We start from the raw sequence: 24,764 nt of genomic DNA, 5'->3' as shown, positions 1-24,764 counted from the left end.
GAACAGCCCTCCAAAACGAATTAAGTTAATAACCTGAGGCACCACTCTATATGGAATAAAAGTAATAATCAAGAATCTATTATATTATAATAGTACATAATAAAATTAAACTCTCAAAACATCAGCAAATAATAATTAAATCGAAAATCACTCTTAATAATTGCAATAAATAACTACTAAACTATGACCAATAGAAATAACCTCAAGTCACAATTCATAAAATGGGCTCTCTTATGCTTAGAGTTTGTGTATCTTGTTACTTGGGGATACTGTTGATCCAATTTGATTTGCTGTTTCCTCCCACTATCTTGTATAATGTGTTTTAGCCTGAAGGGCTCTCCAAATGCTGAACAGCAGTTTAAAATATCATAACAATGTGTATTCTGAAAGGAAGCGGTCACGGTGGTTGCACATGTTGCTTTAATTTTATCCTCTTCCTCTCCCCCCCCCCCAAACCAACAACATTGGCAGTATTGCCTACTAAATCAGAGTGGAGAACCTGGTTCGCTCCAGATATTGCTGGACTCCAACTCCCATCAGCCCCCGCCAGCATAGCCAATGACCAGGAATGATGGGAACTGTATCAATCTGTGCCACAGATTCCCCACCCCTTGTACAGAACTTTGGAAACCTCTTTCAAAGCTCCTTGAAAGCTTCCCTTGCATTTTTCTTTTCTTTTCAAGTGTTAAAATATGTTTCAGAATCTACTGACAAGAGACTGGATCTGAATAACTTCTCCCTTTTCTGTGCCTAGATTGAATTAATAGACAGAGTAGACGACATCTATCGAAATACATCATGGGATAATGCAGACTTCAAAGATTATGGCATACAGATAGATCAGGTATTTAGAAAATACTCCTCGGATAATGTTCAGATTTGATCACAGTGTATTTGTGTGTGTGTGTTGTGTGTGTGTGTATACGCACAACATTGAATGCAATGGACCTTATGAAAACATAGTCAATAGTAGTACAGAAGAGCAGGCTAGAGTGTCATTGATAAAATTCTTCATCAAGAGAAATCCAGTTCTGATGGTACACACGAACGATGTGAATCACAATTTTTTGCTTGATATGTTTAATTATACAAAGTTGCATCAACTTCTGGTTTACTGGAAATTCTGGGCAGCTTTCCATACACTCCCCCCCCCCCCCATTTATAGTCAAAATTTTCTGCCTATAACTAGGATGTTCAACTTACAGTAAGTTTAAGGTGCATTCTGCACTGATTCCATTTAACGGCATGCTTATTAGGTGCACAGCGTAAGCAGAATTCTGACCTAATTTTCTGAATCATCTGAATTATAAGGAGAAAGCAGTGTGTGTATCAAAAAATTGCTTACTGAGGCATCTGAACTAAATTACTTAAATTATTTATATATCTTTTGAATCTAGATTATTGTTCACAATGAGTCACAACCTGTACGTTCCGGGGAAAGACACTACAACATGGCAAAAAGTCCTCTAGATGACCGTGAGGATGCTTGGGATGTGAAGGAGCTGCTGGAGGTAGGCTGCGTGTGTTCTATGATGGATACAGTGTAAGCACCCCACTTATTAGAAAGGCTTGTCTTTTTAATAAACTGAATGCTTACTACAAGTAATACCGCATGCTTGCTAAAAGTAATACTGTGCGTTAATTATTTTAATCCAAGAGGCTTATCTAGGAGACTCCAAGTACCCAAGTACTTTATTTCAGGAATTTTTTTTAACTACCTGTTAGTAACTACAATTTAAAAATGATGGAGGGCAAGTCACTGTTTTTAGACAAGGATGATGGACCAGGTGATCGCTATTGAACGATGCTGCAATCTGCAAAGCTTGTTAACCAACAGTGTCTCATTTATGGAGTAAAAATTTTCTCTAAACTGTGTTTGGCACATTTCCCTCTTCACAGCAATTCAGTGCTGATATAGCAGACAGAGCTGCTCGCGTGTGCCTTGCGCATCTCTTTACCTACCAAGACTTTGCTCTGGGTACTCTTGGACTGGCTTATGTCGGATCTCAAAGGCCAACCAGCCATGGAGGCATCTGCCCAAAAGGTAATGTTTTTCCCCATTTAACAAGTTTGCTTATTGTTTGTCAAAGTGCCTAAAGATAAGTGTACATTCAGGATATGTACTCTTTTAAAACGGGTTGGTGGTCTGTAGATTTACTCCTTATCCAGAGGCTGTTCTAGTGAGCAGGAGTTTTGCTCAGCATCCCTATTGCATTTGCAGTATAGCTTCTTCATTCATGGTATCCAAGTTGTGTTAGTGGGACACATCATGGGTGGGCAAACTAAGGCCCGGGGGCCGGATCTGGCCCAAGTGCCTTCTAAATCTAGCCCACGTGTTTTTACATGAGTAGAATGTGTCCTTTAATTTAAAATGCATCTCTGGATTATTTGTGGGGCCTGCTGGTGTTTTTACATAAGTAGAATGTGTCCTTTTATTTAGAATGTATCTCTGAGTTATTTGTGGGGCATAGGAATTCCTTCATCCCCCCCCCCCCCAAATATAGTCCATTTGAGGGATAGTGGACCTGCCCCCTGCTGAAAAAGTTTGCTGACCCCTGGTGTACATCACCAGTCCAACACTATGCGTTACTGATACTGTTAAGAGACAGAGGATGCATTAATGAGGATACAGATTAGGGTTTTTTTCCGGGGGTCGTGGTGGTAAAGGGCTTGAACTGGAGAAAAACCTAAATTTGCCAAAAACGTCTGTCTTTCAGCTATCTAGCATATCGTAGCCACTGCTTATAAGAATGAAGTTCATGGTATGTGTCTACACACTCCAGTGTGCTTTAATGCACACATGCAGTTCCTCCCCAGTGACTTGGTGGGGTTGTGCCTTGAGGCTACTAAGACAGGAAGCAATAATTTGCAAAAGAGGTGGTTTCAAATGTAGGCCTGCCTCTACTTGTGAACATTTCACCTTCTGTCCAGTTCTTGCTCTGAATTCCACCCATGTCATAAGGTCTCCACCAGGGTTAGAGAATATATTCATCTCAGCTGAATCTGATAAGCCACTGAGGACTGCAGATGTTCTCAATTTTAGGCAACAGGCAAGGTTATCAAGGCTGTGTAAATGAATCTTAAATGCTGTAACATGATTTTCTACCTTTTTTTTTAAAAGCTTTTCCTAGTCCGAATGCTGGAAAGAATGTATACCTCAACAGTGGCTTAACCAGCACAAAGAACTATGGCAAAACTATCCTTACAAAGGTATTGTAAGGAGTTGTGGGAAGTGGTTTCTTAACATGCCTTACAATTCCCTTAGTAGCTTCTGAGTTGATGCCCTATTAGATCTATTTTTTATTTGTCCAGTTGGTTATTTTCAGTTGGTTTCAAAGCTTGTTTTCTGTAAGTCCTGCTTGATATTTTTGAGTACCATAGTTACCTCTGTGAGCAATTCTGTCCCTCTGTGGAAAGCTTTTGACCTTTTGGTGCCATTGTCAATCTGTCTCTTGGCCCTTCTCCAATTGTGCTGTGAGATGAAATTCTCTCTTACACTTCAAAGCAAGCTTTGGGCATCTTTCTTTGAAATGTTTATTTTCTCCATACATGTCCAGTATTAATTCAAAAAGGATTGTTTAATTAGCTCCAATTAGACACATCTTTTTGCTTTTATTAACATGGGTTAGTGAGGAGTTCTGGTGTTACACTGCCGTTTTCAGTTGTGTCATCACTGCCCCCCCTTCCACTTGAAGACATGATTGTGAATTATATTCACCTTTTGCTGCACCAATAAAATTTGAAGAACTTTAACTACCACTAGTGAGCAATCTGGCCGTTTCTGTGTGTTAAAGTAAAATTATCTGGTAGTCTTACATTTATAATACAGGTATTTAGAGCACTACACACTTCATTAGCTTCTCAAAGGCAGCCTATAAAAGACTGTGTGATGTTAGCCCCAGCTACTCTGCGTGGCTCCCAACAGATTAAAAACAGAATAAAACATCAAACATTAAAAACTTCCCTAAATGAGCATGCTTCTTTTGTGTATATATTTTTATAAGGAAGCCGATTTGGTTACAACTCACGAGCTGGGACACAACTTTGGGGCAGAGCATGATCCTGATGGCTTGCCAGAATGTGCCCCCACCGAAGATCAGGGAGGAAAATACGTTATGTACCCAATTGCTGTGAGTGGTGATCATGAAAACAATAAGGTATTTTTAAAAATCATCTTTCTTTCTTTCTTTTTCTCTCTACCTCTGTGTGTGTGTGTGTGTGTGTGCGTGCATGCGCACGCACACACGCACGCATGAGTGTGTGCATGCATATATTACAAACCTATGTGGGCAACTTGGTTCCCTACATATGGTAGTGTTGAATGGAAAAGGGAAGGAACCTGGAGGTCATTATTTTACTTAACATTTGCATTGTCAAACTATTTTTTAAAAAATTATTTTGTAAGGAAGGACCAGTGTGGCAGAGGTTAAGAAAAGGAATGGACAGAGGAAAAGATGCCAAGCTGTAGATCAGGTTGTGGATGGAAGAGGAAGGCTAAGGCCTAGTATACATTGGAGTTATATGCCAACCAAGTGTCTACTCTGCTTTCTGAGTTCTCACCAGATACACTTGTTTCCTTTGAATTTGCAGGCAAGAAGGCTGCTGATGAGAAAGGAATAAAAAAAATTACCAGTCTCTGGCAGTTGAATTCCGTACCATATTTTGCACTTGTGCGGCAAAACTAATATTTATATATAGGTTTGCACAATCCTGAATTAGTAGCTCTCTCACCACTAATTTGTTTCTTCCTCTTCTTATCGACACTTTCAGATGTTTTCAAGCTGCAGTAAAGAATCCATCCTTCGGACTATTGAAGCCAAGGCGCCAGAATGCTTCCAAGAGCGCAACAACAAAGTATGTGGCAACTCCAGAGTGGATGAAGACGAGGAATGTGACCCAGGCCTCTTGCGTCTGTACATTGATCCTTGCTGCACATTTGAGTGCAAGCTGAAGCCAAATGCCAAATGCAGGTGAAGGGCCGAAATATATTTCCTACAAAAGGGGTGGTGGTGGGAAATGTGAGGCTGGCAAGAGAGTTTGTTTTCTTCTTTTTCATAGTTGGGGAAACACATGATTATGCTTCTTTACTTTTATGATGCTGTTTATTTTAATAACATACATTATGTGACATGAGTTTAGTGAACAAGAGGCTAGTCCTTTGAGTAAACTCCGATAGCTCATATTTCTGTATTATTGAATTGTTGGTTGTCAGCTACTTAACTCGTAGCAAAGATGTAATTAAATATTATGCCTCTTTTTTATTACTGGTGGGGTAATTGATGATTGCATGTCTAAATTAAATGTATAGATAAATATTTTAGAACTGCAGTGTGTGTGTGTGTGTGAGAGAGAGAGAGGGAGAGAGAGAGAGAGAGAGAGAGAGAGAGAGAGAGAGAGAGAGACGAAGAGACATTTCTGACCCTTCCTTCTACTACTACTTTGGGTTTGTAATCCTGAATATTCAGATGTCTAAGTTTATTCTTTCTCCCTTCTCATCCCCTAGTGATCGCAATAGCCCCTGTTGTAAAGGATGCCAGTTTGAAAGCGCACAGAAAAAGTGCCAGGAAGCCATCAATGCCACCTGTAAAGGAGAGTCCTATTGCACAGGTACATCACTGTAGTTGTTAGTTACTCATTCACTTTTTGTCTTACGCATGTTTAAAAAAGTGTGTGCCTGTGCATCTTTTGCTCTTTCCTAATTTCCATTTCCATCAGTACAGCGTGTTTACCTTGTTTTGGAATAATGGGAGTTACTTAACCTTAACGACACATTTTTAAGGCTGTCCCAAGAAAGGTGCATTCTAAGAGATGCATGTTTCTTGACTTGGGAATCACCTGGCTGGGGGGGGGGAGTGTTTGCATTAATGTGTGGCATTGCAATAAAGCAAAAATGCTTTGGCAGGCTGATTTTGGGATGTTAAACATAAACAGGCCTTTCCTATAGAAGAGTGGAGCTTTTTTGGCTCTGGGAACCAGATCTTTATTTGGATCTACTCCCGCTGGCCAACTTTGACAGGTGCCGTTGGAGTTGTTCATCCTGTATGTGGCTCTTTGGGCTGTGCTGATCATAGAACTGGCAAAGCCCTTTTTTCTTATGACCATCAGAAGATGGGAAGCAGGGGCTGGGGGCGAGAAAGAAGCCTGCTTTTTGCAGGCATCAGCTGCGTGCGGGAGATGTCCTTCTTTCAGTCGATGCCTGCAAAATCTAGTATTGCCTCTTGGCATCTGTAGTAAGAATCTTCTTGAGGGAAGTCTTTCAGAGAAACTTGCTGTGTGAAGGAACTTGTGAGGACCTCTTACCTGTCCTTAGCAAGCCATAGAAATCCTAAACATGTCTGCTCAGAAGTATGTCCTGTTAAATATACTGGGACTTCATCCCAGGTAAATGGGGTTAGGATTGCATCCTTACTTTGTTTATTTCCAGATATTCGTATCCTGATGCAAGGCTAATTCTCACTAAATCTCTTCATAGGCAATAGTAGTGAATGTCCTCCCCCAGGGAATGCCCCAGATGACACTGTCTGTGTGGATTTGGGCAAGTGCAAAGATGGGGCGTGCATACCCTTCTGTGAGTGGGGGAAGAACCAGAGTTCATGCGCCTGTAACGGTAAGGAGGGTTCCCTTACACGATGAGCCAGGACTTACTTGAAATTGAAAACTGATTGCTCAAGCCACAGACATAGCAACGTGAAGGAGAGCAGCATGCATTTTCCCTTTAGAGCGCTGTTTCATTAGCTAGAGGTGGGTAAGGTCTCCTGTTAACAGGCACTAATATTGTCTGTGCTGGGGTCAGGTCAGGTAACAGCTTGAATGAACTGCCAGACTTTGTTCAACTCTCATCATCCTTAGCTAGCAGGACCAGTGGTCAGATTATGGGAATTGTAGTCCAAAAACAGCTGGAGACCCACGTTTGGGAAACACTGTTCTAGAGCTTTGGTCAGATGGTAATGGTAAATGTTTCCCTGCCAGTGCAACGAAGCTGTCTTATATCAAGTCAGACCATTGGTCAATCTAGCTCAGTATTATTGGTAGAAGCTCTCAGGTTTCAGGCAGCAATTTTTTCCAGTTGTACCTGGAGACACCAGATAGAATATTTGGCCTTTTGCATTCAAGGCATGTGTTCTATGCCCTTCCCCAGTTCCCTGTCTACTCATTTACTTCTTGACCTTGTTTATGTGGCAGAGCTAGTACTTTCCAGTGCCACTCTTTGGAATAGTTGAAATAAAATGTTTTATTTGGTGTTGTTCTTGTTACTTGGGACTGATTGGTAAGGAAGCTTTAAATATATGTTGCAGAGGGACTAATCCTTGGATATCTCCATTTCACTCTGGGTTTGATGAAGTTCCTTTTTTCTTCTTACCAGAGTGGAGGGTGCCGGTTCTTATAAATTTTAAGTTATCTGTGTTTGAGTACCATCAGGAGCTTGTTCCTAGAATAGTGTGGTCTTCAAGAGTAGACTAATGAATTGAAAAGCTGTATGATCAGCAAAGGGAAATTACTTTTTCGTAAAGGAGTAATGCATAAATATCCCAAAAGCTAACTATGAAGTTGCATGTTTAATTTCAGAAACGGATAACTCTTGCAAGGTCTGCTGTCGAGACAAGGATGGGAGATGCAGCCCAACTGTTGATGACAACCGGAATTTCCTGTATTTGAGGAAAGGAAAGCCATGCACTGTAGGATTCTGTGACATGAATGTGAGTGTATACAGGGTTAGGATAATATTTTTCACCTCCTCAAAGCATATTGGTGCAAAATCAGAAAATAGATCACTGTGAAATTTTGTTCATGTCGCATCATGTCCTAAAATTGGTCCCAGAGCAAAACCAAAATAGTCAGCTTAACACTGTTGCTGTGGTTTTGGCATCATTTGCCTATTTTCTGGTTCTCCCCACTATCCATCTACCTTTCCTCCCTTTCTCTTTATCAATATCCATAGAACCACTCAAGTAGTTTCATATACCATATGGGACTTTAGGCAGATTTTTAAGCAGTTTGTGTTTATTTAAACTGGCCACCTAGAGCAAAGTGTCCAGTTAACACCCATTGAAACTACTTAATTTCCTAAACAACGGTGTGAATCTGCTCACGAAACAGTGTTAGTTTTACAGCTAAATAGAACATGATTTACTGTGTCATTTTTATTACCAGGTTTTGCATCTCTGTTGCACTGTGTACATTTTGCATTTTCTTTTCTTTTTTTAAGTTATGGAGGGAAATGTATTTAAAATATTCTCATATAGGGTCTCTTGTGACCAGTACCCATGGCAGTTTGATAGATTAAGTATTGGAATATAAGAAGCTGCGCACTGGGCTATTCATCTTTTCTTCCCCCTGCCCACCATGTAAACTCCATCCTCACAAAAAAGAAATACTCAAATACTGATAGATATTGAGTAGAATGCAATACTTGCTTTTCAACACCTATGCTTGGTTGGTAGACTATAAATATTCATATTTGGGAAATCAAATTGGTTCCTTGTTTGCTTAGAAAATCTTTCTCTTAACTCAGTATATCTGGCAGAGGCAAATACATTGGTAAAATTCAATTTAAATTTGAAAAACCACTGTTTTTTATGCATTATGATCTACTGTTCAAACAAAACAAAATTACTTTTGGTTATGCCTAAAGTAGGCCTTCAGATTGCAGCCGAAGTGTTCCACCCACACAATATTCTTTGCCCTTTCCTCGCAATGTGACGCATGGCTGGTGCTCTTGGTCACACTTGTATTGAGCTCATAGTCATTTCATCAGGGGAAGAAAAGCCCCTTTTAAAGAAAGCTCTGTATTTCTGCTCATGTCCAGCTGCAGTCTTAATTCACATCGCATATTTTCCTTCGAGAAGCTTCTTCAGTGTTACAATAGCATTGTCAAAACAAATTGACTCTGTAAGTTCCTACCAATTCATGCTGTGGCTTGAGCCTAAATATTAGGTGATAATTGACACCCAAGCACATAAAGGGGCTTCCTCCCGATCTTTACATACCCTTAAACCATAACTCATTCCTTCAAGATGGAATGACTGAAATTTACATTGCATAAAATGGCTTTCTAAGAAACATCATGTCTTGCAGGGTAAATGTGAGAAGCGTGTGCAGGATGTGATCGAGCGGCTTTGGGTTTTCATTGAGCAGCTAAGCATCAATACGCTAGGTAAGCTTCCCTTGAAATCCATAAACCTGTTCTTAACCTTGCTGTTCTGCATTCAGTGCCTTTATCTTTTGATTTCAGAATGTGAGCATTGAAAGCAGGTGTTTCGGTTACCGATTTTTATGTCACCACGGGTAGTGGTACTTAATGTTGTTTTGTAAGTGGTAGCAGGAAAGTGCAAGACTGTACTTCAAGATCATACGTTGCCAAGCTGAGAAGATGCTTCTGGCCTCGTGATCAAATCTAATGACAGTGGGTGCAATACAACGTGTATGGCAGTACAAAGCATACTGCTGAATACTTAAGTGACCTTGATAACACAACACGAACACAGGTCATTTTTGCATATTGTAGTTGAACTGTAGCCTATTTTGCTTTAAGGTTTATTTTCTAAGCACGTATATGTTGAGAGAAGAAATCAAGCATTGCCTTGCTTGGGTCAGGCTGGGATCTGTTTGGTGAGAGTTTGCTAGCAGAGCATGAAGGAGATGGCTGTCACAGAGAGAGAGAGAATCCTTCCACGGGAAATTTGGACACAAGAGTTCAAATCTGCCTATCTTGGCAAACAGTTGTTGATGGGCCTGAAATTGTCTTTAAAAAAAAATAAAAGCTACCTAAGCCAATGGTAGCCACCCCTACCACATCTTGTGACCACAAATGACTGAATTGATGTGTACATGCATGCACTTGTTCAGTGTAACAAACAACACTGCAGTGTGGAATACTCCACTCTTATAGCCAGCTGTGCTTTACACCCAAACACTCCATTCCATTCCATTGGACTGTGTTTGAGGGGTGATTCCCTTCTGTTTATTTCTGTATTCTTTTATTTCTGAAAACCTTGGGGCTCCTCCAAGTCTTCTGATATCATCTCAGTGGCTACATAAAGAAGCAGCTTGGAGACTGGGTTCACTATTAGCATAGAGGGAATCAAGAACTCCCCCCTCCCCATCTTGAACTTGCTAGTAATCAATTTCATTGGGTGATACTGGGTCCTGGTACTAGGGGAGGGACACTTTATTCCATGCTTTTATAATGCTCAGATTGAAAACAAATCTCCAGCTTATAAAAGCACGGAATAAAGTGTCAATGAAAGAACTCCCTCCCATAGTATGAGGAACCCAGCATCACCCAATGAAATTGATTACTAGCAAGTTAAAGTATATTTTACATTTGTGGAGATAAAGCTCATCAACTGGCTCAGCTGAGTTATTTATTTAATGTTTATTTCGTGCCAGCAGCATGCTATGGCATTGTACAGATTAAAATACTTAGAATGTTAGATCTAATACTGATATGGTGAAGACAATTTGGTCACACTTAATTGATTTCTGCATGTTTAGTTAAGAAGAGGAAAAGAATTCAGAGTAGTCTCTGAGAATGAAACTGTCAGCTGGTTTAAGTCACAGCAAGGAAACACATTGTAGAATCTCTTTCACTAAAGTTATGTAAAAACATTTTTAAGGCCAGTTAACTTGCTTGTGTATAACTTGTTTCCCCCTCAGCACAGGTAAAGTAGATTTCCAGAGTTACAATCCTACTATTTGAAAGTTGGCAGGTAATAAGGTAAAATGGCAGTAAAAAAGATCAACTGTTGTAGGGCAGAATTGAAATAGTTTAATTAAAAACAACAACACCCACAGAAGTCTTGGAGAACTAAGAGAGCGCTCACTTGCAATTCCACAACATTGGGAAATATAGTAACATTTAAACATTTTGAAGATAAAGCATTATATCCAACTAAGTCATAATCAGTTGTACTCATGAACATTTTCTTGGGTTTTTAAATTCATTCTGATCAACTTTAGTCCATTTCAGTGGGTCTACTCTGATTTAAAAACAAGTCATTCAGAATTGTATCTACTGAACAAATTATATGATCCTGTGACAGCAGATGGACTAGCTACCACTTGAAAAATATTTGTAGAATTCTTAACACTGGACGCAAATATATTTTGTCTGCCTCTGAAATTGGGTGTATCTTTTGTTTTTACAGGAAAATTTTTAGCAGACAACATAGTAGGATCTGTGCTTGTATTCTCCTTAATATTTTGGATTCCTCTAAGCATTCTTGTACACTGTGTGGTAAGTTTCAATTACAAACCTCATGAAACAGATCTCTTTAATTTCTGCCCACACTTAAATTAAAGACAGGTGTTTATATTTTGCTTCATTTATTAAACACAATGTGCAGGTGAATATACTTGAGCTTTACTCATGATAGTGGGTAGTTAAACATTTAGGGAATGTTCTACCCTGAAGTTAATTGGAGTGGACAGGGGTGGGTGGGTGTCTTCCATAGCTGACTTGTTACATTTTCCTCTTTTTAATAGGACAAGAAGCTGGATAGGCAGTATGAAGAGAACACCAAATCTCTGTTTGGCCCCAGTGTAAGTTTGCTTTTTGCTGAATAATGTTTTCAGTATCCTATTTGTTACAAAACAGATGTGACTGAGGCTTGCAGCGACTTCTCAGTACTGAGAACTATTCATGATGTTTAGGATGAACAAATTTCCATGGAATAAATGTATCTTCCAGAAGTTGATACACTTTTGGTAAACCACGCTGGAAGTTTTGTAGAATTGTGGTTTATACATCTTTTCGTTTTTAAGTCATGAACTTGCTTTCTGTTCAGCTGAATGCTCTAATTTTGTAGTACTAGGAATTCCTGTTCCCAGGGCATTTACACTTGTCTACTCTCATTATTTGGATTCTGCTTTATTTGAATCGGCTACCGTTATTGATAGTTGGAAAGTTCCAAGCACCAAAAGATCTATCCCCCATACTCCTCCAACATGTTAAAAAGATATTGAAGAAATTAAACTAAAGTTACTTCAAGATCCTAGAGTTCATAGTAAATCAAAATTATTAAAGTGACTTGCTCCTCTGCCACTATTGATGCCAGGATTTGTATCTGCCAGAATTCTGGGATTGGTAGTGCTAGTCAGTCTTCTGCCATCTGTGTTGAATCTTAGTACTGCCTGGTAGCCCTACAGAGCATTTGTGGACAGCTTGCCCAGAGATTGAAGAGGTCTGGCACTGTGTTTTCGGCCACCAGTATTGTTCCGTAACTGTGCTGCTTGTTTGTGTCCTTGCAGAATGTTGAGATGTTGAGCAGCATGGATTCGGCCTCTGTTCGAATTATCAAGCCGCCTCCTGCAGTGCCATCGACTAGCCGGCTCCAGCCCCTGCAGCCTATTGCACCAGTCTCTGTGGCAGCGGTGGTTCCGAAACTGGACCATCAAAGAATGGACACCATTCAAGAGGATCCTAGTACAGACTCTCACATGGAGGAGGATGATTGCTTTGATAAGGTTCCTTTCCCAAACAACAGCACAACTGCCAAGTCGTTTGAGGATCTTACAGATCATCCTGTCACAAGGAGTGAGAAAGCATCGTCCTTCAAACTGCAACGCCAACACAGAGTGGACAGCAAAGAAACGGAATGCTAGTCTCTAGCTGCCTTTGGAGCTGTTGGCTCTGATGTGCAAAAATCATGTTCAATTTGATGAACTAAAGCCATTTCATTATAGAAATATCTTGTATGTGTATATATTGTATTGAAAAACAGAAACAAGGAAGTGACCTACTGCAGATGCTGGCCATGTGTATGATCTTCTTTAGTTTCAGTGTGAGTGCTATGTACACACAGACTCAAGTGTACTGAAACTTTTTGAATTTTTTTCTTGTAGTCTTGATTTGAACATTTCCTTCAGCCTGTGGCATAGAGGCATAATCTGCCTAATACCAATTGTTTCTTAGTATTTTTATAAAGTGCCTTTTTGTAGTTGAACAGCACTGCAAAGTTTTTAGAATACAGAAGCCCCAATATGTAGTGATTTACCTTCTTGTATTACAGCATTCAGCAGTATTTTTATTTTAAAATGGAAAAATGAGGTGAACATTTTAAATTAAGAAAGACTTATGAAGTGTTATGGGGGAGGGGTTAAGGTAACACAGCAAATCTGATAAATGTGTTCATGGTCATTTGAAACAGGACTTTTAATTATGCAATTTTTGACCAGAAGCTAGTAGAGACCTAAGCCATGTTAAAAGTTTCATTTATTTCAGCAGGGCTTTAAGGGCATATGACAATGTCATGGATGATGGCCTTTTTCTACAAAACCAAGTGGGTAAAAATGTGCATTGAAACTTTACTCCTTCAGCTGTGTGGGGAGATAATTTTATTCTAGCAAATTGCTGCCTGCCAAAATTTGATTAAAAATAGTGCTGCTGATCGTGGCTTTCGTGTGATACAAATCTAGAAAGGAGATGTCATGAAAGCATATAGATGTGTAATGAATACAGTTTTTTGCTTGTTTGAGGGGGTGAGGTCCAAACAGAGTTCCTGTCCCCTTCCCCAAGCAGCCTCTCTTATATGGATGGTTTGGACACCTCCTGAGATCTGTAAGCAATAACACCTTCATGTCGGTTGCTGAATTCATGTGGTCACTCCCTACCTTTTCTTATAGTTGGGGGTGGTGTTGAGACCCTGCAAAGTTTTTCCCCCATATAAATTGGCAGGAGGAGACTGATTTCAATACTGGGGCCTGTGACTATAGAAATGCATGGACAGAAAAAAGTGGTGTTACTGCTTAAATAACTATTTTGCAACATAATCATGTCCTACATTAATTTGTGTAAAATGTACACATTTAATAGCTGCATCAAAAGCCAACAAAGTATATTTAAAAAAATCTTCAGTTATGAAAGACTTGTATTTTTTCATATCTGATCAACCAAACCTGTGACAAATGTGTCTTTTTCATGGATACTTGTTACACTAATACTTGAACTTGTGCCCTTTTGGTATTTGTATCTATAGTCTGATTTTAGATTTCTTACTTAGCAGTAAAATTTTGTGTGAGAAGTGAACTCCTAATACAATGTAATAAAGTGATTTTTATACCTCTCCTTAAAAGCGCTGTGTGCAAGCTGACTTCTCTTTGTAGTAAATGCACCTTCTGTAGAGGTGTGATTTAATCAAAGGCATATTACCATGATTGCCTGTAATAAACAAAGAATTGATTAGTTATAATTGAGTTCAGGTACTGTTCTTCCCTTTTTATTGCATTCTGAAATTGATTAGGATGAAGCATTTCATTTTAGTAGTTGGGTTAACACCAGCATTTTGTATGCTAAAGATAAGCCACTGAAATAGGATTATGGCACTGCCAGAACTTAATGTTATCTGCCATTTTCCAATGATATCCCACTAAATTATTTCAGCTCCAAGATTTAAGTGATGGCTATTGCCAAAGTTTTTATGAAGTGGGATTAACGTTGGTTTGTATATTAGACTTTTAATTAGACACTGGCCCAATTTTGCAGTCACATTAAATCATAAAGCATGATAGGAACAAGTCAGAGCAAACACTGAGCTCTTATGCTCTCCCCTTGCCCCGACCCATATTCTCCAATATAGCTGCAAGGAGTTCAGAATTAAATTTTTTCTCTACTACTTATGTCAACAGTAACCACAGTTTTGTTAGTTTGGACAATGTAAGTTGTGCTTAAGCAAAAATAGAAAGAAAAGCTTCTGAACTCCTCATGGCTGAACTAAAGCAGCAAGTGGAGACCCTTGTCAGGAAAACATGCTAAACTATGGTTTAGCATGATGTCTGAACACAGCCACTAGGAGGCTGTCAGCTCAGAGAGCCTCTCTAGTTACATTTAATTACAGCAACACCTTTCAACCCTCTCTTATGCTGTATCTCACTTCCTTTATTTGTCTAGCAAAAGAGCAACACCACTGAAAACAGAAGTCTGTAACTACTACCATGCCTTGATCTCATTTCTCTGAATAAAATAGCCGCTTGCAGTCAGAAAATACATAAAGAATGTAGATAGGGCAATGATATCCAACAGTATGCAACCAAAGAGCACAAAGGGAAGAGCTGAAGGCAGCAATCCAGGCTTTAAGCAACTATGTGGCTTTCTGGGAAATGGTCGCTTGCCTTAAATAAACTGATACCTGTATTTTATAACTAGAAATAGTCACTAATCTTACATGCTGCGTAAAATATCTCAAACGTTTTTTGAATAGCCAAAGGCAGTTGAGTTTCAATATTTGAATAGGACAAAAACATGAAAGAACACAGTGTGGCATGAGTGTTCCAGACAAACTCAAAACTTATTTTGTTTTACAATTGAATTTTTATTGAAATATGACAAAATATAAACTTCCCTTTATCTAAAGAATGTAAGAAATGAATTTGTTGAAAACTAGTAACCTTAAGTAAACCTGGGAGGCAAGTTCTTAAGTTTATGTGCTGCCTGGAGATAGTAATCTGAAATTACGGTAATTACAACTTACAATTCAGTTCTAGTGATCAACTTGACCAGGGGCTGGCAACCTAAGACCCATGGGCTGGAAGCAGCCCACGAAGACTGTTTAACCAGCCCATGAGCCACCCCCAAACTGAGCCACCTGTTCGGTGAGCGAGTGCCCCCGTGCTGCGCTAAACAGGCACAGCGGGGGACTCTCTTCCGTGGCTCCGGAAATTGCTTCTGCGCAGACGCCGAAAATCACTTCTGCGCAGGCACGGTTTTCAGCATCTGGGCATGCGCAGAAGCAATTTCCAGCGTCACGAACATGATTTCTGGCATTGCACTGAATCTCCGCAGGAGTGATCCGGCCCATGCCAGGTACGCCTTGCCGACTCCTGAACTTGACATTCAACCCGCTCACCTGCTATGGGCATAGGTACAGTTCCACCAGCCTCCAGCTGTGGAGTGATGCTAGTGTTGCTCTCCCCATCCTACCCACTAAAGTCAGTGAACTTCCTGCTGGGAAGAAGCTGAGATGACCTACGATCCAGAGCTGGTTCCACTGCTATGACTTAAGAGACATCAGTTCCAATTGCTATGCCAGCTCCAGGCTTCTAGTTGCCTCATGTCCTGGCTGGTGTGAACCTTGGGACTGAATATGGGAGTGGCTCTGCTGCCAAAAGTCTGGGTAAAAAGCTGGTCACAATAAAAAGCGCATATAAACTACTTGTGGCGTTATTTTTGTAGGAACGATTGAGACAGTAAACACAAGTAGCTCAATGTTAATAGGAGTTCAAATAATATTAGCTAAAACACAAAATACTGTGTTAAGCAGCTTATGATACAGTTACTATGGAATTACTCCGCTTCAAGTTCAGTTGGTCACTGCAATTACTGGATTGTTTAAATATGCCTTAAGTATTGCTTGAGGCACTGCTACAGCTTAATGCCACTGTTTAATGAGGAAAAATTGAAATGATTCAGACAATCTAAAAATATAGGAAAATTTATTTTGCATTTGAAAAGATACCTGCTGTTTTCTCTCCAGCAGCCACTGTTTTATATCTTTTATAAATCATGAAGATTCCCCTGAAGGCTAGCTTCAGGGTTGAGATGATCTACATCACGCCAGTAGGGAAGCATTACAGGGAGTGCTGATGTTCTTTGTTCCAGGAGTGACCAAAGCTGGTTTGCTAGAAAATTGTTTCCTTCTGCTGATAAATGAAGTCCATCGGAGAGGTAGCAGCCAAAGTCCTAAAACGGATGTTTTCAAAAGATACAACAAACTAGTCTGGTGACTTTTTAGAAGGAAATGAAAGCCAAACACATTTAAGCAAGCTACTACTGTTCTACAGAACCACGGCATGGGTCCTTTGAATCAACATTTGCTTCTGTTTAATGAGTGTCCCAAATTGACACATTGTTTCTAATGACATTCTAAAAACTCACTATTAAAATGTCTAGAGATTGGTTGGGTTGTCTTGCCCAACACAAAGCAACCAACAAATCCAATAAATAAATAAAACGGGTCATACCTGGTTATTTTTTTGCATAAGTGTCCACAGATCAATGATGGAAGTGCCACAATCACTGGCTACTTTAACACATGCCTTGGCATATTCTCCTGTGGTAGAGTTGAGGCGGTTTAATTTTTCACCTGTTGAGAATTGGGGGTTGGCAGGGAGGGGGAAAGGTCAACAAAAGGAGGGCTTTAGATTTTTGCTTCTTGCTTTGATAAATCATAATTGTGCTAAGTCCACATCCAAATATAATTTGAATATGGCTTCAAGGATCCATAAGCCTAATTGCATGTCAATATGAACACTTGCTAGGGTAAGTCAGGTTGCTGAAGTAATATCTGAGCTTTTCATGTGGGCAATTTTGCTCCCATTTTGGTCTGACCTATGTTTGCTTTTATACATCTTCTGGAATTTTAATTTAGTTTATTGTGATTTCTGCTGTGTAATGACTTGATGTTATATATTATGCTTCGAATGTATCTTGAACACCCCATGTATAATTAGAAAGTTGGAGTAGAAATAAACTCGAGTGTGGAAAGGACCTTCAGCAGTTTACCCTTAGCTATGGGCACCAAAACCAGGCTGTTCTCAAGCCCTCCCTGCCTGCATTTCCCTTTGGAAAACACACTCCAGCTGCTTGAAAAAAAGTCTCCAGTGGCTCCACAAGATGCTTTTTGCAAGCCTAAAACCGTCTTGGGAGAGGGCAAGGAAGGGACATGGTGGGCTGGGCAGCGAGGCCCCAAGGATTTTTAGTTTTCCACCCCTGGAAACTCAGTACACAGCAAAATATTTTTGTTCACATACCTACTGCTGGATGGTGGTTTTTGTTTTTTTAAAATAATCGGATCTACATCCACAATGCTGCATGTTTTCATTCTTATTTTGAAGACGTTGGATGCACACACACTTCAATTTAGTGAGGTGTGGATGATGGAACAAAGTTGGCAGAGACCATGTGAGCAGGCTAGTGAAAATTAACTTACAGCACTTCCCAAAACTACATTTGCCACAATACTAAAAATGTGTTAAGTCTATTTTCTTGCTGTACAGAAGCATCAGCTAATCAAGACATTTTGCTTTGCTTCTACAGCATTTAAATCATAGCATAGCAGTTCTATGATCACACAGCAATGGCCACCAGTTGTCACTTAAGACAGTTACTTCCTATAGAACATGTAATAGGTTGACCACTAGAGTGGTCAGAGCTTAGGTACACTATTTTCTTTTCTTCATCCAAAATGAGAGGAGATAAAAACTCTCTTACCTTTGGCAATGCACTCTTTTCCCCAAGCTGCTTCATGCAGGGGTGGTGGCGTCACCAAAATTACTTTATCCTCTGTAATGTCTACAGACTTGAGGTATTGTATCATACTTTTCAAATTGTCAGCATACTCATCCAGTGGCACATGCTGTTTAGGGTTCACATCTGTTCAGGGAAGATAGTTTACATTTAGGTAAGATGGTTCACATTACCTTCCCACCTGCATTGCTCTAATGGGCCATGTGTGCATCCATGCCCATTGATAAGCCAACTATATGTTTACATTACATCAAGCTGCAGAAGAGGAAGGGGAAGAAGGGATGCAGGACCCACACCAGCTCTGCAGAGAAGCCAGGCTCCTTCCTCCAACAACTATTTCCTGCCAGCAGCCATTACATCGGGTTTCAATAGAGAAAGGGAAGGGAAGTGGGGTCACTCCATTGGTGTAGCTGAAACCAACAACTTTGGGCTCCTCCTGGCCAATCTGTGACTAAGAAGTTATAACCTGAGGGTGCTTATCTTCTCCCTCTTAACCCATTTTCCTTTTATGTTGTGTCTTTTTTAAGATTGTAAGCCTGAGGGCAAGGACTGTATTTTTGTGTAGATATATTTAAGTCACTCTGGCAACTTCTTAAAAAAAAAATATTATTATTTTGCTATGGAGTGGAATAGAGACAATTTGAATAAATAAATATTGAGCTATGAGTTATTGAGACAAGACAAGAAATACAATAAACTGTCATTTTAAGCAAATGTAATTCTACTTTTGCGTATAAATATTACACTATTAGTTAGAGGGAGATGAACTGAATAGGCACAATCTACGTGCAGAGACAACACAGCCCTGTTCTCTTCCTACACAGGCAGAATGTTGAGGGAGATCTGCAGTCATGAGTGCCTCTCATTGTTTTACCCAGCTCTCCCTGTCACCTTGGTACAAGCAATCCTAGAATCAACAGTGCCTGCAGAAGTGGGACAGGGGTGCACTCAGTAGATATCCAACACCTACAGTCCACAAATGTCCGTGGTTTTATCTTGTGCTCAATTCCCTTCTTGTCATCAAAGCATAAGAGCCCTGTTAGATCAGGACAAGAGCTTGTCTAGTTCAGCATTCTGTTCTTACAGTGGCCAACCAGATGGCTATGACAGGGAAGCCAGCAAGCAGGACCTGAGTATAATGGACACTGAGGGTAGAGCATAGCCACCATGGCTAGCAGCCGCTGATAACCCAACATTGCCCACACTCCTGCCAGCAGTAACTGCGAGCTGTGAAGTGCTCACATGGCATGGGTTGCACTTTTAAACCATAATTAAAGGTGTCTGCTTAGTCCCACTTTCCAGTCCTCTAGTTTACCACTCAAGCACCGAGCTAAGTGCATAGGAAGCTACCAGTGTTACAAGGCCTGGAATTTGCCGCATGTTTGGCCAGAGACACAAAGAAATGCAAAATTCATTGCTGCTTTACTTAGTATTTTGTTTTATTTCTATGCTGCTCAGAAAACATATTTTTATTGAAAGGTAGCACATAAACCTTAAAAAAATACGTTTAAAAATAAAGTGTTTGAAATGCTAACTCTCAAATATCTGCAATTACATGTCTACTGCAACCTGATGAACCATTCTGGGGAAGAAGAGTGGGATGGGGAGAGTAAAGCTATACTGCACCTTTTAAAGCACCATCATTGGCTCCAAAGAAGACAGTTACAGCAACAGTGTTCTTAGCATCAGAATCTTTGCTGATCAATCTTGGAAGAGCAATTTTTGCCCACCTTGTGTTATAGCCAGAGAGTCCGCGATTCAGAACATCACATTTTCTAAAAGGAGTATATTTGGAAAGAAATGTCATCCTGTAATAATACCATGCTCTGAATGTGGAAGACTAGTCAGCCGCCTGCACAAGTATCTACTTTCTTTTCCTCCACTCCTCACAGTAAACTACATTTCACAATGTTAAAACAGAATGCCCTATTTTCACAGCATGAGTGTGCACTTGTGCATCTACAGGCAGTATTCTCTCACATTTCCTGATTTATGTGATTGCAGGTTTTGTTTGCTTTATCTTCCTTTTAGTATTAAGCAATTGCTTCTTAAAAACTGAGGCTTTACATTTTCAGTAACTGTTTCCAATAAACTTCAGAATTAAGAAGTAAAAGAAAAAAATTATCAGGGGTTTTTGATGTTACGCATCAAACAAATGAAGGCTCTCAAAAGAATAATTATTTTCAGATTATCTTCCTAAACACCTGAGATATTTCATTTTTAAACCCAGCTGAAACACAACATTAACTATGTCTTACCTAGCCAAGCGGTGAGCAAGTGAAGCTCCCCATCCATTTTCTTGGAAGGAAAACTAAACGAGAGGAAAGTAATGAGTATTTAACAAAATTAATTTAAGTCGCACCTCACTGGACCAAATAATGCATTCCTGCCTGCTCTCCCTAGCATTCTGGTCTCTGTGGTACTGCTGCTCTATCATCACTCCACAGACAAGTCGGGCTTGCTGTTAAACAATATACCATATTTTTCCGTGTATAAGACTAGGTTGTTTTTTTTACCAAAAAATTAGGTTTAAAATTGGGGCTCATCTTATACACAGGTAGTGCTGAGGGGTATTTTCTTAATTTGGAGTCCCCAAAATTGGGGGCGTCTTATACATGGGGCGTCTTATACACGGAAAAATATGGTACATTAGCTTAGGCTATCTGCTAGGACGCAGTACCACTTCTTACCTGGTAACTTGCTGCTCTAGCATTGCTCCCAAGGCACTAAATAGATACATACATTAAAGAAAGAAAGGCCAATTAATGCAATCAACAGACCCAAGCAGCAAAACTTTTCTTGAACCTTCCCAAGTGTGCAGCTTTGCATGTTTCAGTGCTTCAAAAAGCTTAAGCCCAGGCTTCACCCTACAGAGCTACCTTTCCTCCACCCTCCTATTCCTTTTTTCCTCGTGTGTTGCACAATTTTAAATTGTAAGCCTGATGGTAGGGACCCTTTTAACACCAATTTCTGCAAACAGCTCAGTGGGGGGTGGGGGTGAGGCGAGAGAGGGGGGATTTAGGATGCAAATAAGTAAATAATGAATGAATGAATGAATGAACTATAGGATGAATGCAAAAAATTATTGCTTTCCTTTCCATGGAGGAACATTCAGAAAAATATTTGTGTTCGTATGCAGATTTTGTAAATTATGAGAGTAAAGACAGATGAAGGGCAGGGGGTCTGGCAACAGCAACCCCCCTGTTATTAACAACACCACGGTTGCTTTTGCACGGTGCCACTGCTTGGAGAGTTTAGAGGACGCCCCACTTATCTTTACCTGCACTGCAGTGGCAAGAGAAGAGGCCTGAACCTTGAGCCAGCCCTAGGCAGTTGCCATTGTATTAAACCAGCATTTCGAAAACAGATGCCCCAGTCCACCAAGGCTGAATCAACATACAGTGGTACCTCGGCTTACGAACTTAATCCATTCCAGAAGTCCATTCTTAAACCGAAACTGTTCTTAAACCGAGGTGTGCTTTCCCTAATGAGGCCTCCCACTGCCGGTGCCCTTCCACTGTTCAGATTCTGTTCTTAGACAGAGGTACAGTTCTCAAACCGGGATACTATTTCCAGTTTTGCGGAGTTTGTAAACTGAATCATTCTTAAACCGGAATGTACAAGCAGCAGGCTTCACTGTGTCTGTCTTTTAAACTCCGCTTCCTAAACCATTTCAGATGTGGCTCCCAGCCTCTCACACTCAGCTTGGCCTTCAATGGCACTTTGGGGCACCAGGTAAAAATGTACATCCCCCCCCCCCGCCATGTTTTATTGGATGAAGACCAGTAACATTGCTTGGTGTTAACTGCAGCTGCTGAAACTTCTGCAGCTGCTATTGCATGTGTTAACACGCTGCATGCGTTCTTGCCAAATTTTGTGCACAAATGCATACTTGTGATTTTAAAGCCTGTTAAGTTGCTGGGCAACCTTTTTGCAGGACGAGCAACTAACAACAACGATGCTGAGATGATGATGATAATGATGTTTTAAGAAAAAAAATCTGCTCCCTTTCCCTTATGGGGTATTCCGGAGCTCGTATAGAGTCCTTAAGTGGGTTCCCTATCCGCAGGAAAGTAAGCCTGATCCTTTATTAAAGGAACTGTTGCAACAGGGTCACCACTCACCACACACAGGAGGGAGGAGAACCCTGAACAATAACGCACAAGCCCTTATATAGACTTTTGAAACTGCCTACCCTGTAGCCCAAAACCACCCCCTAAAACATCATACATACATCACAGAAGGAAGCGGTCTACAGCAGAAATCATACCTGCCAGGATACCTGAGAGTGGTCACTGATGGCAATACCTGGGCAGTCTGGCCATTCTTTTGTGATGGTCAATACTTTAGTTCCCGAGTCCAGGTCACAGGCTTACTTTAAAAAGGTAAAGGACCCCTGACAGTTAAGTCCAGTCGCGAACGGCTCTGGGGTTGCAATGCTCATCTCGCTTTATTGGCCGAGGGAGCCGGTGTTTGTCCACAGACAGTTTTTCCGGGTCATGTGGCCAGCATGACTAAGCCGCTTCTGGCGAAACCAGAGCAGCGCACGGAAACGCCGTTTACCTTCCCGCCAGAGTGGTACCTATTTATCTACTTGCACTTTGATGTGCTTTCAAACTGCTAGGTTGGCAGGAGCAGGGACCGAGCAACGGGAGCCCATCGCGGGGATTCGAACTGCCGACCTTCTGATCGGCAAGCCCTAGGCTCAGTGCTTTAAACCACAGCGCCACCCGCGTCCCTTTATTCATACATAAATACGCCCTTAAGACAGGATTTGCAAGCCAAAAGACAATAGGAAGGTTTTCCCCATTTAGTAATAATAATAATAATAACAATAATAATAAAAAATTTTATTTATACCCCGCCCTTCCCAGTTCAGAAAACCGGGCTCAGGGTGGCTAACAACAAATTGAAAACACTTAATTGTAATACAACATAGAAGCAGCATAAAATACAGTATAAAAACATGAATAACAATAAAATTCAAAGTTCAGAAATCAATCTGGGGGAAATCCATCCAATAAGCATTAGATAATCACCAGGGCTAGATGGCTGAATTGGTCCTACTTGGGCCAGTGAGGAGGCCAGGGGAGAATTAGCTGTGGGGTCTCAGAGCAGGTAATCTTCATAAAATGGAAGGGGGAGGGAAGAGAAGAGAAATAAAAGATCAGGCTGAATTCAAATTAAAGGCTAGGCAGAATAGCTGTGTCTTACAGGCCCTGCGGAAGGAAGTTAAATCCTGAAGGGCCCTAGTCTCCTGGGACAGAGCATTCCACCAGGTCGGAGCCATCACTGAGAAGGCCCTGGCCCTGGTGGAGGATAGTCTGACTTCCTTAAGGCCCGGGACCTCTAAACTATGGTTATTCATGGAACTTAAGGTCCTCTGCGGGGCAGACCAGGAGTGGCAGTCCCATAAATATGAGGGCCCTAAGCCACAAAAGGCTTTAAAGGTCAAAACCTGTGATTCCTGCAGAGGGTTGGGCTAGATGACCCTTGGGGGTCTCTTCCAAGACTACAGAGCTAGGATTCTATGCAGCTCTGCCGGCTGACAGTATCAGCATCAGGAGAGCAAAGGCTGCGAGGCCACCCCACACTCCACCGAGGAACAAGGGCCTGTGTGTCCTTAGCCTCAGGTTACATTTGCCTTCCTTTACTGCAGAGGAGTATTTGAGTTCATTGGGAGTGTCAACATGCCTTTAGGATTGCTCTCCCATACTACTTCAGACACATGGTTCATATATATTTAGATATGTGTGCATTTATGAATACTTATTCTATATTTGAGACCTCAAAATTACTATAACAACAACAATGCTGATTTCCCCACCCAGACCCCACTCCTGTGTCTGCAGCAAGACAAAAACCAAGTCAGCTTCCCTGCCCGCTCTTGCAATTCTGCTTCTCAGGGGCTCGTAAACGGGCGGCGGGTGGGAACTGGAGCCGTTGTTGTCGGCGGGGAAATCAGAAGTGGGGTAGGACAAGGCCCTACGGCGAGGCGTCAGGGGCGACGCTTTGAGAAAGAGCAGACGAAGGCCCCTGGGCCGGCCTTCGCCGTCGTGACCCGCCTTCCCAACCGCTGGCGGCGAGGAGGAGGAGAAGCCACCCCTCGGGAGAATTACCTCAGTGATGGAGTCTCCGAAGAGGATGACCCTCGGTGGGGACCACAGAAGCCGCCTCCCGCAGGCCTGGGCCTCAGAGAGGGCCATGGGAGTCGGTCGTGTGGGCGGCGGAGAGGCGGGCCGCTTTTGAGGCCGCTCTTTGCAGCGCTTGCCTTCCGCTCCGCTGAGCTGAGGAGGAGCCGCCGCCGCCGCCAACAGAGGGGCTTTGGGCGAGGCTGCGGCTTTGCCCGCCGGCATTCCAAGGGGAAGTGGGGCGCGCGCGTGGAGAGACCCTCAGGCCTCTCCCTCCGTCTCTCCTGGCCGGGTTATAGCGAAGGAGGCGTAAAAATCCTGAAGGCCAACCCGACGCACCTGGGGAGCCCCACACCTGCAGCAGCAGCAGCAGCAGCACACGAACGGTTCAA

The 24,764-nt window shown here is 41.4% G+C and overlaps 2 protein-coding genes across 4 annotated transcripts in view; one reads left to right on the top strand and one right to left on the bottom strand.

Annotated features, from left to right (window-relative positions):
* Window positions 1–14,072, top strand: part of ADAM17 (ADAM metallopeptidase domain 17) — a 25,899-nt gene extending 11,827 nt beyond the window's left edge. For both annotated transcript variants that reach the window (XM_080999051.1, XM_080999050.1), the window contains exons 7-19: window positions 755–844; window positions 1,398–1,511; window positions 1,900–2,044; window positions 3,122–3,210; window positions 4,005–4,157; window positions 4,771–4,970; window positions 5,504–5,607; window positions 6,473–6,607; window positions 7,567–7,697; window positions 9,076–9,154; window positions 11,148–11,236; window positions 11,485–11,541; window positions 12,250–14,072. In XM_080999051.1, the coding sequence (XP_080855177.1) occupies window positions 755–844; window positions 1,398–1,511; window positions 1,900–2,044; window positions 3,122–3,210; window positions 4,005–4,157; window positions 4,771–4,970; window positions 5,504–5,607; window positions 6,473–6,607; window positions 7,567–7,697; window positions 9,076–9,154; window positions 11,148–11,236; window positions 11,485–11,541; window positions 12,250–12,603 (1,740 nt within the window). In that variant the 3' untranslated portion in view covers window positions 12,604–14,072. The remainder of the gene's footprint in view (window positions 1–754; window positions 845–1,397; window positions 1,512–1,899; window positions 2,045–3,121; window positions 3,211–4,004; window positions 4,158–4,770; window positions 4,971–5,503; window positions 5,608–6,472; window positions 6,608–7,566; window positions 7,698–9,075; window positions 9,155–11,147; window positions 11,237–11,484; window positions 11,542–12,249) is intronic.
* IAH1 (isoamyl acetate hydrolyzing esterase 1 (putative)) overlaps window positions 1–24,764 on the bottom strand; it is a 25,919-nt gene extending 1,155 nt beyond the window's left edge. Inside the window, exons 1-7 of one of the 2 annotated variants that reach the window (XR_013984103.1) lie at window positions 24,361–24,764; window positions 20,500–20,552; window positions 19,868–20,016; window positions 18,206–18,367; window positions 16,957–17,078; window positions 16,452–16,675; window positions 14,061–14,158 (exon numbers count right to left, since the gene is read on the bottom strand). Coding sequence is in view for 1 of the 2 variants with exons in the window: in XM_080999319.1 (XP_080855445.1) it covers window positions 16,490–16,675; window positions 16,957–17,078; window positions 18,206–18,367; window positions 19,868–20,016; window positions 20,500–20,552; window positions 24,361–24,597 (909 nt within the window). In the remaining variant the exon portion in view is untranslated. Of the gene's footprint in view, window positions 1–13,659; window positions 14,159–16,451; window positions 16,676–16,956; window positions 17,079–18,205; window positions 18,368–19,867; window positions 20,017–20,499; window positions 20,553–24,360 lie in introns of those variants that run through there. The other variant, XM_080999319.1, reaches the window with a different exon arrangement.

The sequence above is a fragment of the Podarcis pityusensis genome (assembly GCF_964106645.2).
Source record: "Podarcis pityusensis genome assembly, chromosome: 3".
Lineage (NCBI taxonomy): Eukaryota > Metazoa > Chordata > Lepidosauria > Squamata > Lacertidae > Podarcis > Podarcis pityusensis.
This window is presented reverse-complemented; position numbering and strand designations above follow the sequence as displayed.